The sequence below is a fragment of the Syzygium oleosum genome, unplaced genomic scaffold (assembly GCF_021117445.2).
Source record: "Syzygium oleosum isolate NSW1041296 unplaced genomic scaffold, Sole_v2.1 Sole_v2.01, whole genome shotgun sequence".
NCBI classification, from domain to species: Eukaryota; Viridiplantae; Streptophyta; class Magnoliopsida; order Myrtales; family Myrtaceae; genus Syzygium; species Syzygium oleosum.
Genome location: NW_026607485.1, coordinates 12,570,393 through 12,582,198, shown reverse-complemented (window position 1 = coordinate 12,582,198; position 11,806 = coordinate 12,570,393). Strand labels below are relative to the sequence as shown.

General features: G+C 39.1%; 1 protein-coding gene across 5 annotated transcripts; it reads right to left on the bottom strand.

The window, feature by feature from the left end:
* Window positions 1-621: 621 nt before the first annotated feature.
* LOC115683583 (uncharacterized) lies at window positions 622-10,437 on the bottom strand. Of its 5 annotated transcripts, XM_056314213.1 has the most exons (25): window positions 10,284-10,437; window positions 9,732-9,940; window positions 6,955-7,172; window positions 6,277-6,382; window positions 6,048-6,149; window positions 5,790-5,849; window positions 5,588-5,666; window positions 5,256-5,403; window positions 4,848-4,971; window positions 4,328-4,508; window positions 3,993-4,021; window positions 3,735-3,883; window positions 3,304-3,406; window positions 3,069-3,164; window positions 2,916-2,971; window positions 2,700-2,823; window positions 2,472-2,534; window positions 2,270-2,329; window positions 2,016-2,177; window positions 1,863-1,936; window positions 1,687-1,780; window positions 1,456-1,592; window positions 1,294-1,374; window positions 1,103-1,208; window positions 622-936 (listed from the first exon to the last, which is right to left on the bottom strand). In XM_056314213.1, exons 2-25 carry the CDS (start codon window positions 9,903-9,905, stop codon window positions 865-867), a joined length of 2,598 nt encoding a protein of 865 aa, XP_056170188.1. In that variant the 5' UTR covers window positions 9,906-9,940; window positions 10,284-10,437; the 3' UTR covers window positions 622-864. The 5 variants fall into 5 exon arrangements, with proteins under 5 accessions (XP_056170188.1, XP_030463977.1, XP_030463978.1 ...); XM_030608117.2 differs by lacking the exons at window positions 6,955-7,172; window positions 9,732-9,940; window positions 10,284-10,437 and having other exon boundaries at window positions 6,258-6,374; XM_030608118.2 differs by lacking the exons at window positions 5,790-5,849; window positions 6,048-6,149; window positions 6,277-6,382; ... (1 more) ...; window positions 9,732-9,940; window positions 10,284-10,437 and having other exon boundaries at window positions 4,848-4,924.
* Between the last annotated feature and the right edge of the window lie 1,369 nt (window positions 10,438-11,806).

Sequence of the window (11,806 nt, the reverse complement as noted above, 5' to 3'; positions counted from 1 at the left end):
ACTTCAAGAGCAAAGAAGAAGGTAAAGACATTATTTGTTTTGAATGGAGGAAACGCGGGCACATTAAACCAAACTGTCCATTTCTGAAAAAGAATAAGGAAAATTCGAGAAAGAAGAAGAAAGTTCTAAAGGCAGAGATTTGGAGCTACACTGAAAGTGAGGCCAACGATGAAATCGAGTGTGCAAACATTTGTTTGATGTCAGACTCAGAATATGAAGAAAAAATCGAGGTAAATCATCCCGAAATTCTTGATAAAGTATTGGGTAAATCACATGAGTTGCCTTTGATCAAGACTCTGGCCATCTTTCATTTGTCCCGTGACAACTACATGATCTATATGAAAAGTTTCCTCGTGCTATTGAAACTAAGTTACCAACCCATGTTGAGAATGTCCCGATCAGATTGAGGAAATTTCTGTCACAGGACGCAATCTCGTCTCGTTCATCTGGTGCAGACACCATATGGGCAATCAAAACTATCTAATGTAATCTCTCTCTCTCAACTCACATCATCACATGCTTGTGCAACCAGCTCGAAAGCGGTTAAAGAATAGCATATTTTCGCACCTTCAGATGCAGATGATTTACTACTAGATGCAGAAGAAGAATTTGGCCAATTCCTTCTCTGAATCAATAACTGCACCCATTTGAATATCATTCTGGACTACAAAAAGAGAACTGTTCTCTCAACCGATCAACTTGCACGTTTTGCACGTTTGAATATGGTGTTTAAAAACCAAAGAATGTTGAATCACTGAAAGAAGCAAGAAAAATTTCCCGGGAACCAAGGGGTGAATGACCCTGAGCGAATCCATTGTGAGCAGGCTCGGTTGGGTCGTGCTTAGTGACTTCGAAATGAAAAGATCAATTAGACGGCGGGAAACTCAAGTACGGATCGGCAAATGCAGCATCATTTCCCGGACGTGAGAACACAATCTGCATCTCGAAGTTCATCGAAAATTAAACTTTGAAGAGGAAGCACTAAACTAAAACGTGCATTTGTAATCTGCACTAGTGTATTATTTTATTTTCAACTTGACGAGAGCGAAATCACCCATCACGAGGAAACAAAGGAGTACTGCTTAAAATAATGAGGCATTACCTGATAATTTCCGAGTGTGTGCGACTTAAAACCAGCTGCGCAATAGTCGAAGTAGTACTCCCACGTCCTTATGAACTTTTCGTTGAATCCCAGAGCCAATATTTTCCTGCAAAAGGAGAAAGCTGTCATGAATAACGACTAAACCGGGAGAAATTGTACCAAAGTGATTGCAGCATCCTGTCACTAGTCACCTCTGTTTCTCCATGAAGTTCTTCCTCCAACACCGAAGCGTTTGGTAGTAATGGATTCCTATGTTGTCCAGATGCTCCACGCTGTAGTGGAAGATCTCTCGCTGAATAAATGAAGTGAAGAAGAACAAAGAAACTTACGTACTTAATGTTACGCAATTGTACCAAAGTCGGGACGCTGAGGCCATAGCTGAAGTTATCCTACTTAAGGAAGGCAGGCAGCCGCCGGGGAAGATATATTCTTTTATGAAGTCTGAACTTCGCCTGTATTCGTCGTACCGCTCATCGGGTATGGATATGAACTAGTGGAATTTGACACACCAGTGAAAAAAAATTAACAAATCCTTTACTTTTGAAACAATAATTTGAGCCGCAAATCTGGTTTATGTCACATGCCTGTAGAACAAGAAGTCCGTCTTTGGCTAGCACCGATTCGCAACAGCTGAAGAACTCCTCCATGTATTCGTGGCCGACTGCTTCTATCATCTCGCTGTGAATTCATTCCATCAAGAGTGAGTCTTTTAAGCATCTTTTTTGGTCTGTTTAACCATATTATAAAAAAACAAACTCACCAGGAAATGATCCTGTCATATTTGTAGGTACTTGGCAATTGGCGATAATCACAAAGAAGAAATTTGATGCGGTCCTGCGTCAAAAGGAAATACATCATCTCCCGGACCGAATAAAGCAATTTTTCAAGTACAAAATGCAGGCAGATTGGATACCTGAAGGCCCGCTTCTTTCACTCTCGATTCAGCATACTTCAGTTGCTCTTTCGACAAAGTAATGCCGGTGTATTTGCATCCAGTTTGCCTGACCACTTCAATGGCCAAGCTTCCCCAACCGCAGCCGATTTCAAGAACTTCATGCGTCTTTTCAATTCTCGCCTACATTTTGTGAGGCAAAGCATTAGTCACAAAACAAAACAGTCAAAGGTTAACCGTCAAGCAGCCGACAACTAAGAGCAAGTAAAACTTACTTTTTCAATCAAAAGAGAGATCTTTCTCATCTGTGCCACTTTTAGGTCTTCACCTGCCATCTATCATATTTTTCAACAGGACAAGAACGCGTCATTGTTTTGAGCGAGTAGACTTCATGCAGATATGAATTTTTTATTCACTCTGGCTTCTAAAGCACGTATTTGGCAGCAGAAATATCAAAACAGGGTTGTGGTTGCTGACCTTGAATACCGCGCATGAGTATGTCATAGTCTCATCCAAGAACAGCGAAAAAAGATCATTGCTCTGCGAATATGACGAAATGGAAATCCTAGAATTACATCATATCATATGTACAGGCACATTCTTGCTTTTGATATACATCAATATTGAGAAATTAACAATGTATTCTGGTTCGTTCTTTTCTCTTGACAAAATGCTAGGAAAAAAGACTAGGAATAAAGTATCTACCAGATCATAATGCCGGGAGATGTTCCTGCGAGCTTGTGTTAAAGTGTTTTGCCTCGATACATGCTTGAAGAAGTACTTAGCTGAACCAATACCAGCTGTTACTAACATTGGTGTCCACCAACCCCTAATCAAAAGGGGCATCCATTGGTTTAATATCTTTAATAAGATCGTACAAGGTCCAAAGCATTGTGTTCCACTTAGTAAATTATTGAGTACCTTTTCTTACTTAATTTCGAGACAGTAGTATCAGTGTCTCTGTTGGCTATGAGAATCTGCGATTATACATATTGTTGACAAGTGATTAAGCATTTGATAAGTTCAAAGGATACAGCATTTGGAAAATGAAGTCTGTTTGATGAAGAAAATAACCTGAATAAGATTTAGAAGACCTTTATCTTTATCTACAAAAGAAAAATCACCATTTATGTATGCATCTGCTAGGCCTAAATCGGCCTGAGTCATGACCTGAAAAACCAAAAAATTTGTTATTAAGACACAAAAGGGTCTCAGCAGGAACTAGCAAAAACTGTGCTTTACTCATAGAAGGGTCCTGAATGGTCTTATCCGGCGTGGGCTGAAGTTGAGCGTAAAGTTAGAACAATACCTTCCAGTAAAACTGTGGACTGTGGATCCTCAAAGTAACCGTCAGAGGACATCTTTTCATGGTTCCCTCGAAGGTAAACATGGTGCCTCCTTCCTCTAATAAACTGCCACTCACGAAAGCATAATTATAGCTACGTGATTCTGAAAATGTTCCCCTAAGCCGTAAGTCATTAAGAACAATTTTCACTTTTTGCGATATCATTCTTACTGACAAGTAAATTCGCATATTCTGTTCTAAGCTATTAATGAAAATGCAGGAGCAGACCACAACAAACTAGCGATGGATATGACGTTGAAGATGAAAAGATGTTGACTAAGAGACTGATTCAGAGCAATGACAGTTAACATTTCTAAGGATCTACAGAGAAATAAGACAAAGAAACATGTATACTACAAGCAAGTAGTTATCATGATAAATAGTAGTATACTCACGTTACCAAGCCAGTAGAAATATATCGTCCGAGAAATCTAGTAACAAAAAGGCGTGCCCCCATTTCCTTGAGTGAAGGAGCCATATGTCGAGGATTCTCAAGAACAGAAGGACTTTGTCCAATCACTCCATGTGCAGCAGCCATGCCAGCCTGCAAAGAAGTCCCTTAACTTAAAATCGCATATCCAACTTGTCGAGGAGAGAGAGAGAGAGAGAGAGAGAGAGAGAGAGAGAGAGAGAGAGAGAGAGAGAGATTATACCTTCAATCCATCCTCATGGAAGCCATACCCTGAAAGAAAAATAAGAACACAAGTTGGTCATGATATACAACTATGTTCCCTTGGCAACCTGAGTCCAAGAATTAAAAAGTTTTATCTACCAAAAGATTCAAGTTACAGCAACTTCATGAGCAAAGACCATACAAAATTGACTCATCACATAGGCATAATTTAGGACCCTCCTCATTCAAAAGTTAACCAAAACAAAGATGGCAAGAACCTTGCAGGAGTTCTTTATTGCATGCATAGAAATAAATAATACTTGCAGCGTTGCTAAAAACAATCACTGGGGCTAATATAGAAATTGAAAGGCCCACCCTGGTATGCTCCGCAGAACCAAATTCCTCTTTTTCCTTGGATCTGATCTAGCTCGAGTGAAGCTTTTGATGCGGCAACAGATGGAATTGGATGGCCAGTGCACCACTTAAGCAATGTGTCTTGTGGTTCTCGTGAAGGATTGAGAGTCACGAGAAATGGCAAATCCTTCTGATCAAGGTTCTGCAAAATTTTTCAGGCCCAATTAAAGAAAAGAGCATCGGTCATGCTGAAACTGGTGCCAACATAAATGAAGTTCTAGAGGCAGTCAAGCCACGGAAATTGTCAACATGTTGCGGAATGCACCTCACAAAGATGCTATGTTGCTAAAAGTTTAGTGGGCATTAACAACTTTTATGCATATCAACCTAATACTATTTAGTGTAATTTATGCACTCCATGACAACTGCAAGCTTCACTTCTTTTATTTTAAGGCAATATGTAGCTCGAGTTTGTAGTGCAACAGATCCTGAAGGGCACAGCTGCATCAAAAATAAAATCAGCAAAGCACATTTGCCATACCTGAAGCACATCGAGCCAGTACGTCAAGCACACTTTATTTTCAGTACTCCCCAGAAAATTCCATGCACTCCACGCTGCTGGGTTTTTGGGCATGAAAGTTTTGTCATGATGAAGATAAATCTCGCTGCCAATAGAAAAATGTACCGATGGTTTTGCATTCTGTAGTAAATATAGAAAGAAAAAAGAAGCTTGCCATTCTCAAAATTTAAAAAAAATAAAATTTCCCAAGCAGAAGGTTTAAAGCAGATGCTATCGACAATGTTATCACTGTGGACACCATTGTTCCATTCTACATAAACTAACTGTGCCCTTGTGGACAATTGGATATTTCATTAGCAGTAAGTTTGCAAATACTAGTCATGACAACATGATCCGAAAATGCGCAAGCTACAGATTAACCAATTATACCTGTAGGCATATTGGAATGCACCAAGTACTCTCGTCTCATCATACGTTGCTTGGTCTCCCAACAATCTCAGAGCATCCGGTGCATGGACGGCTATGATGCACTTATCATATACTTCTTCAGAACCATCTCCAGTTAGGACAACGCATCCTGTTCAATCTCCTGTTACTAATAAATTCGGACTGAAAGGACACAAACTATAAATTGCCATGATGATTCTTGAATATACCTACTATGACAATTTGGTTATCACATCCATATCGTTTGCTCTAGTTCCATGTCATGTCACCTAAACAATGCGGAAAAGGATGAGACTTAAACGGCAAGTACTTACCCTTGTCACTAGTTGAGATGGATCGCACTTCACAACTTGTTCTTATTTCACACCCTCTACTCTCAAGCTCATCTCTGACCTGAATTCACAAATATTTACTATTCAATTCATCAAATTCTTTGTAGAGCTTCAAAGGGAAAAATTATAACCAAGAACATCCAGTTTTCCATCTCGAACTACTGAACATCCAAATTGTCATCACCTTATTGACATAAGAATGCGAGCGTCTCCGGACAGTAAGCCACTGAGGGCGGCCAAAAACCTACAAGAAACCAAGTAAAAATGGACAAAGAGTATTATGACGACCGATTGGTAGACGTGGAAGAAAAGATTAGGTGATTGACTCATTGATACAAAATGCTACCGACTTAAGCAGCAGAGAATTGGTTGGTAGGATATCTGAAATGGCAAAACACGGTTTTATCATTTCCAATCAAACTTCTAGAGCCACATGAACTACCTGAAGCAGATGATGATTGTGGCAAAAGGACAGAACCGAGAAGGCTGAAAAGCTCATGACTCCTTCCGAAGGGCAAGACCAGATTGAACCACAAATTGGGATCTATAGGAAAATAAAATTAATTGACAATTGCCATAGATCTACATTCTAAAAACAAGCGAAGGACAGATTTTGTTATATGAGTAAAAGATCAAGGATATGACAGAGTACAGTGATTCAACAATCTCACAAGGTAAGCCTTTTGAAATAATTCAGAGTAACTCCGTGACTTGATAAACTGTCCCAAAGTTTCACTGCGATCGATGTCGGGATTGCTCTCAAGTCCTTCTAGGTAACTGCAAAAATAAACAGGCATCAAACAGAGTGAATGCCGGTGATTGTCCAGTCGTGCATATGAAAAGAATGTAAGAACTTGAAGATTGGCTTATACTTTTTAACGCAGTAGGCCCAGCTTGATCACCTTGCAAAGTCATGTAGGATATGCTACCTTGAGAATACATATTGACCATTTTCGAGACAACATTTGATATCTAATCATCTTATCCTGCTATAAAATGCATGGAATGTCCCAGAGTTTCCTTTTGAAAAATGACCAATATCATTGCTCAAAAAGTTTGAAATCTCATGTCAACAGTGTAGCATATTGCCAAAAACGTAGGCTTCAAGAAATCCTCTCGACACTGATATCATCTGTGATCAATTGAGCTGGCAACACTTCATTAATGATATTTCCTACTTCTTATAGTGGGAAGTTCATTGGCAAGATTGCAAAAAAGATTAGCAGGAAATCTTTGGCATAAAATGATAATGATCACTATCATTGTTCTGAGCTACAAGCAGTTCAGAGAACCAGAGACAGAAATACAAACAACCTTCCAATATTGAGCACTAAAAAGATTTGATTTACCTGAGGACATCCTCCTTAAATTTGACGATTTCTCTGACCATTTGCCAAAAGTAAGGATTCAACAAATTTGTCTTCTGGGCAAACAAACTCGAAAGACCATTTCTGCTTCCCCATTCACAGCCTTGGCCTTCGTCTAAGCTGACGGAGAATGACATGTCCGATATCTCCATTTCCACTCCAAGATTCTCAAACAACTCCATCATATTAGGGTATGTAACCTGCAGGAGACCCGTGATTTTATGAAGAAAATTACTTTTCTAAGATGCCAAAGAACCATGATCTCAAAGTGAGAGAATAACAGATCAATGGCTGCAACTCGAGTTACCGATGACGTACACAGCGCATTAGTGGTATTGATGGTTAAAGCTACTCAGACATTTCAATGGCCGACGACTTTCTCGATGATGTGCCATGTCTTGAGGGTAAAAACTGATCAATAGCACATTCAGCATTGACATTATACATGTATAATAAACAAATTCTATCCATACATACAATAGTTCCGATCACTGTAAGTAGAAAGAAAGAAATTTTCAACTACCTAAGTTTCTACATGCGCAACACACTTAGATTGCCTGTTTGCTCAACGATTGAAATCGGACTCTCTGGACCAACACATTTTTCCAGCCCAGCCCCAAACTCATGGGCTGGAAAAGAACTAGTCGGGCCATTATTATGCAGCCCGACTAAGACCAGATCTATTTATTTTTATTCTCAGTTGAAAATTGATTGAGCCGTTATATCTTTATGTCTATGTTCAGCATGCATGTTGCTTCAGTCATGTAACTCCTTTCTCTATAGTATAACTATAAACATAAAGAAATCTCTCACTAGAGAATAAAGCAAATCTAACTAGACAAGAACCCGCTTTTTTTCCGGCTCTAAATCTAGCCGGATTGGCAAGCCTAAGGAACCACTAGGGCCGCAATTGAGGTCTACTTCAGGCTCTAGCTCCAAAGTGCGAGTAGCGAGAAATTATTAATGGAATCTACCCAAAAATAATTAATGGGTATCATGCGGATTCCACGCAAATCCAACCTAAGTTCACTAAATGGTCGCACGCGACCGATACTAGTCGAGCCTAGAGCTCTCATACATGTCACATGGTTATTCCCATGACCTTCTCGAAAACCCGCCACAAACACCAAAAAGAGGCGAGACAAGTAGAAGAAGTAGACAATTATATGTTCCGACAAAAAAAAAACGATAATACTATGCAACTTTGTTTCCCAATCAAAGAAGAAGATGACAAACTGGCTTAGCTGTGCACTTTCATGGACATTGTCCCATGTTGCAATGCCGTCCCCACTGCCCACTAGTTGTTCTATCATCGGAATTGAAAATAGCATCGGAGAGAAAGATAATGCCATAAATTTCGAAAATACATTTTATGTCATAATTTTTAATCATCGGATTACACTTGACAATTGATTTTCTAGAGCGGTTGGAAAGTCGGGGTCGGAGACAAAGTAAATACACATTCAAACGAGCAGGACATGTTTAAATAGTCATTTGAACCTTTTCATACTGATAACGAAGGATCTACAAACTATTGGATCACCTTATTGTCCCTACTAAACGTGCTAAACTCCCTTTAATAGAAAATAATCTCGCGTGTGCACAGGTTCACTCTCCGAGTTTATCCTCATAACATGTGAGTACCTAAATAGGTAACTCTGTAATAGTGGACTAAACTTAATATAATTTGATATTTGGTATATCGATAAGCGAGATCCTCATGTAAATAGGTTGGCTAGTCCAGTTAACATATAACTTCTAATGCTTAGAACAACATGTACGTGCACGTGTTACTTGAAACAAAACTTTTTTTTTTAAATCATCATCATTTGCAATTCTTTTCAAATTAAATACTTGAATAAAAAAAATCCAAGAACTGAAAAGAGGCCCAATCATTTTCAGAGCCTCTAACTTTTTATTGGGCTGACATTGCAGCGGTGGACCACACCCGACTGTTCCACCGAAGCCCTTTTCTTTCAATTCCTTGTTTCTTCACATAACACCAAAAATAGTTCCACATCGTTATCAATTCCACTCTATTCTCATACTAATTCTTCAATTAGAGTTTGTTTGATTGAACTTGTCCAACTATTAACTTTTCTCCCTTCAAGTAAAATTAATATGTTATTCGAATTCTTAAAAAGATTATAATCTCCACTTACCGCTCCGAGACTAATAAAATGGAAATAAATGGTATCAGAGACTAACAGGCAGCAGCATGCCTATCTCGATAACCATTAATACCTATAATCTTAAGGCGCTCTCTCTTTCAAGAAAAGCTTTCTGATTCATGACAATTGGAGAGTATACTTGCGAAATCAGCCCATCTTATATTTAAGATTGAAAAAAAAAGAGAGAAAAATATATGCCGCAAAAACCGAAAAAACAAAAGGTTGAAATTAGACATATACACGTGGAGAAAGGCACTGTGACTTTCTAAATCTGAACATTGCACATTCAGAAAGTCAGCTATTCTACTGCCTTCGCAGCCCCCTAAAACCCCAATTAGAGAGTCGTTTATTGTGTTTCTAGGGAAAAGAGGACGAGCATGGGCGACTAGCGTAATAACGAGGAAGTCACTCTTATCTGTCACGAGATGTTTGGCTCCTGACATGTACAACTAGATCTCTGTCTTTGCCCTGAGCGGGGCGGACTCAACAAGAAAAATGGAGGAAAATGCAGTGACGATAATGGTGGGGGCAAAATGCGAAAGAAGAAGAGGAGGAAAATGGAGATGGAGATGGCTGCAGACTACTTACTCGATTGAAGACCATGAAGCCGAGGTCCAGGTCGACACCGTCGAAGGACACGGTCTTGGCATGGCCGCCCAAGTAATCCTCCTTCTCGTGCACCACCACCTTGGCTCCCCCTCTCGCCGCCTCGTACGCGGCCACGAGGCCGCTCACGCCGCCACCAATCACCCCGACTTTCATCTTCTTCCCAATCTCTTCTCAGCAGACACCCTAATCTTGATTCGCAGAAGAAAGGGAGAAAGAAAAGACTGTTAAAAGAATGCCAATGCAATCTTTCCTTTAGGGTAAGTTGGAAAATTTTTCTGCAGTGACTAGGGGTACTCTTCAAAATGCATGGAACACAAGGCAATACAAGAAGGTGGATGATCTTTCGAGAAGGAAAATTTTCAAGGAAATTGCAGATCTTCTTTCTGGGGATATGAATTCAAGAACTTTCAGTAGAGAAGAAGAATGCTGTGTACATTCCAGTAAAACTTTATCCACAGAGAGAGAGAGAGAGAGAGAGAGAGAGAGAGAGAGAGAGAGAGAGATTGGAAGAAGAAGATGAAGAGGTTAAACCTTTTAAATGGGTTGGGATAGCAGAGAGACTGGGGCGAGAGAGAAGCCCAGAATCGCTCGGACTGGTACTTGCGTTCCCTCAAATATCTCCTACTACTACGGATTCTATCACATGCACACTTTTGTCGGTTGCAAAGAGAGGACGACGAGCCGCTTGAGCATGAAGAGAGATATAGAGAGAGAAAGAGAGAGAGAGAGAGCGATTCTTCGTCTTACCTTACCCCAATCCAACTCGTCGTCAATGTAAAATGGGCGAACTGGTTGGTGGTTACTGAAAGAATGAAATAGTTCTATGGATTACTATTCTCAGGGGCTAATTCAAAAAAAAAAAAAAAAACCCCAACTATAGGTTCAATCTCAATTCTCCCCCGAACCTTTTTTTTTTGTCTAAAAAAAATCTCAACTTTCACTTTGGTCCTAAATCTGCCCCCGCGTCCGAAAATCGCCGCTGGTTTCTGCAAAATTATCGACATCAGAAGGTTTATGCTGTTCCATACGAAAGTGGGGGTGCTGATATTCAACTAGCCCTGATATTCATAATTTTGAAGAAATTAATAATGATTTTTTAACGTGTCGGCAGATTTGAAACTAAAGTGAAAGTTGAGAGATTGTTTTAGACAAAATAAGGTTCCCCATAAAATTGGGACTAAACATAAAGTTGAGGGTTTTTAGAGAATTAGGTCCAATTCTCAAATAAAGCATTCATAATTGTTTAAGAAAAAAAATTATGCGTTATGTTTTTTTTTTGTCGCCATGCGATATATGTTACAACGACTCTTTTAATTGGTTGATGCACTGTATTTCATAGTATAATTTTTCAGTAATATCATCAAGAAAATAACTATTTAAATTTATTGCATGGAATTGCATAAGTGCAGAAAAGGATGGGACCCGTAAGAGTTATTAAAAATTACAAAATATGACTAATGTACAAAATTTGTTTGGCTTTTGGTGGGGAAGTACGTTCCCATATTCCACCATTTGGAACTGCTATAAGCTAGAGCTTGAATCGGAAAAGCTATAATTTGAGTGTCCTTTTTAATCTATGAAAGATAACTTGTGAAATGATTTAAAACAAAGAAATAGATGCGCTCTAGATTGTGAAAATAACACAGAAAGCTAACATAATTGCAATTCAGGTATAACTCTAGAAGAAAGAATTAGCCGAGAAATTAACAAAGAATTGGATACCGTGATGCGATCCGAGCGTTGGTATCTACTCCATGGTGAGAGCTACCAACCAAGAAATTCACTATGAATTTGAAGAATACACAACTTACAGTCGTTCAACTTGCTCAAGTGTTTCTCAACCTAGATTATACCAAAAGCAAATCTACAAGTGTTAGCCCACAAAAAAGAACTCAATTAGAAAACTTATAGAGAAAAACCCTAACGCTGATCTATTTTGCTCTCGTGTGCAATCAATCTCTTATATATATAATATTTGTGTGTAAACTCTTCTTAGAGGAGCTCCAAAGTCTAGGAATACACCTGGCAACAAAAAAAATAAATTTGTATGTAAA

What these genes read in the sequence shown, in the direction of transcription:
- LOC115683583 (XM_056314213.1), bottom strand. Translation starts at nt 9,905, where the DNA reads ATGAAAGTCGGGGTGATTGGTGGCGGCGTGAGCGGCCTCGTGGCCGCG. An exon ending in ACTCATGCGCGGTATTCAAG is followed by an intron (nt 2,330 to 2,471) that starts GTCAGCAACCAC and finishes AAAATATGATAG; the next exon opens with ATGGCAGGTGAAGACCTAAA. An exon ending in TATGACAGGATCATTTCCTG is followed by an intron (nt 1,781 to 1,862) that starts GTGAGTTTGTTT and finishes ATGAATTCACAG; the next exon opens with CGAGATGATAGAAGCAGTCG.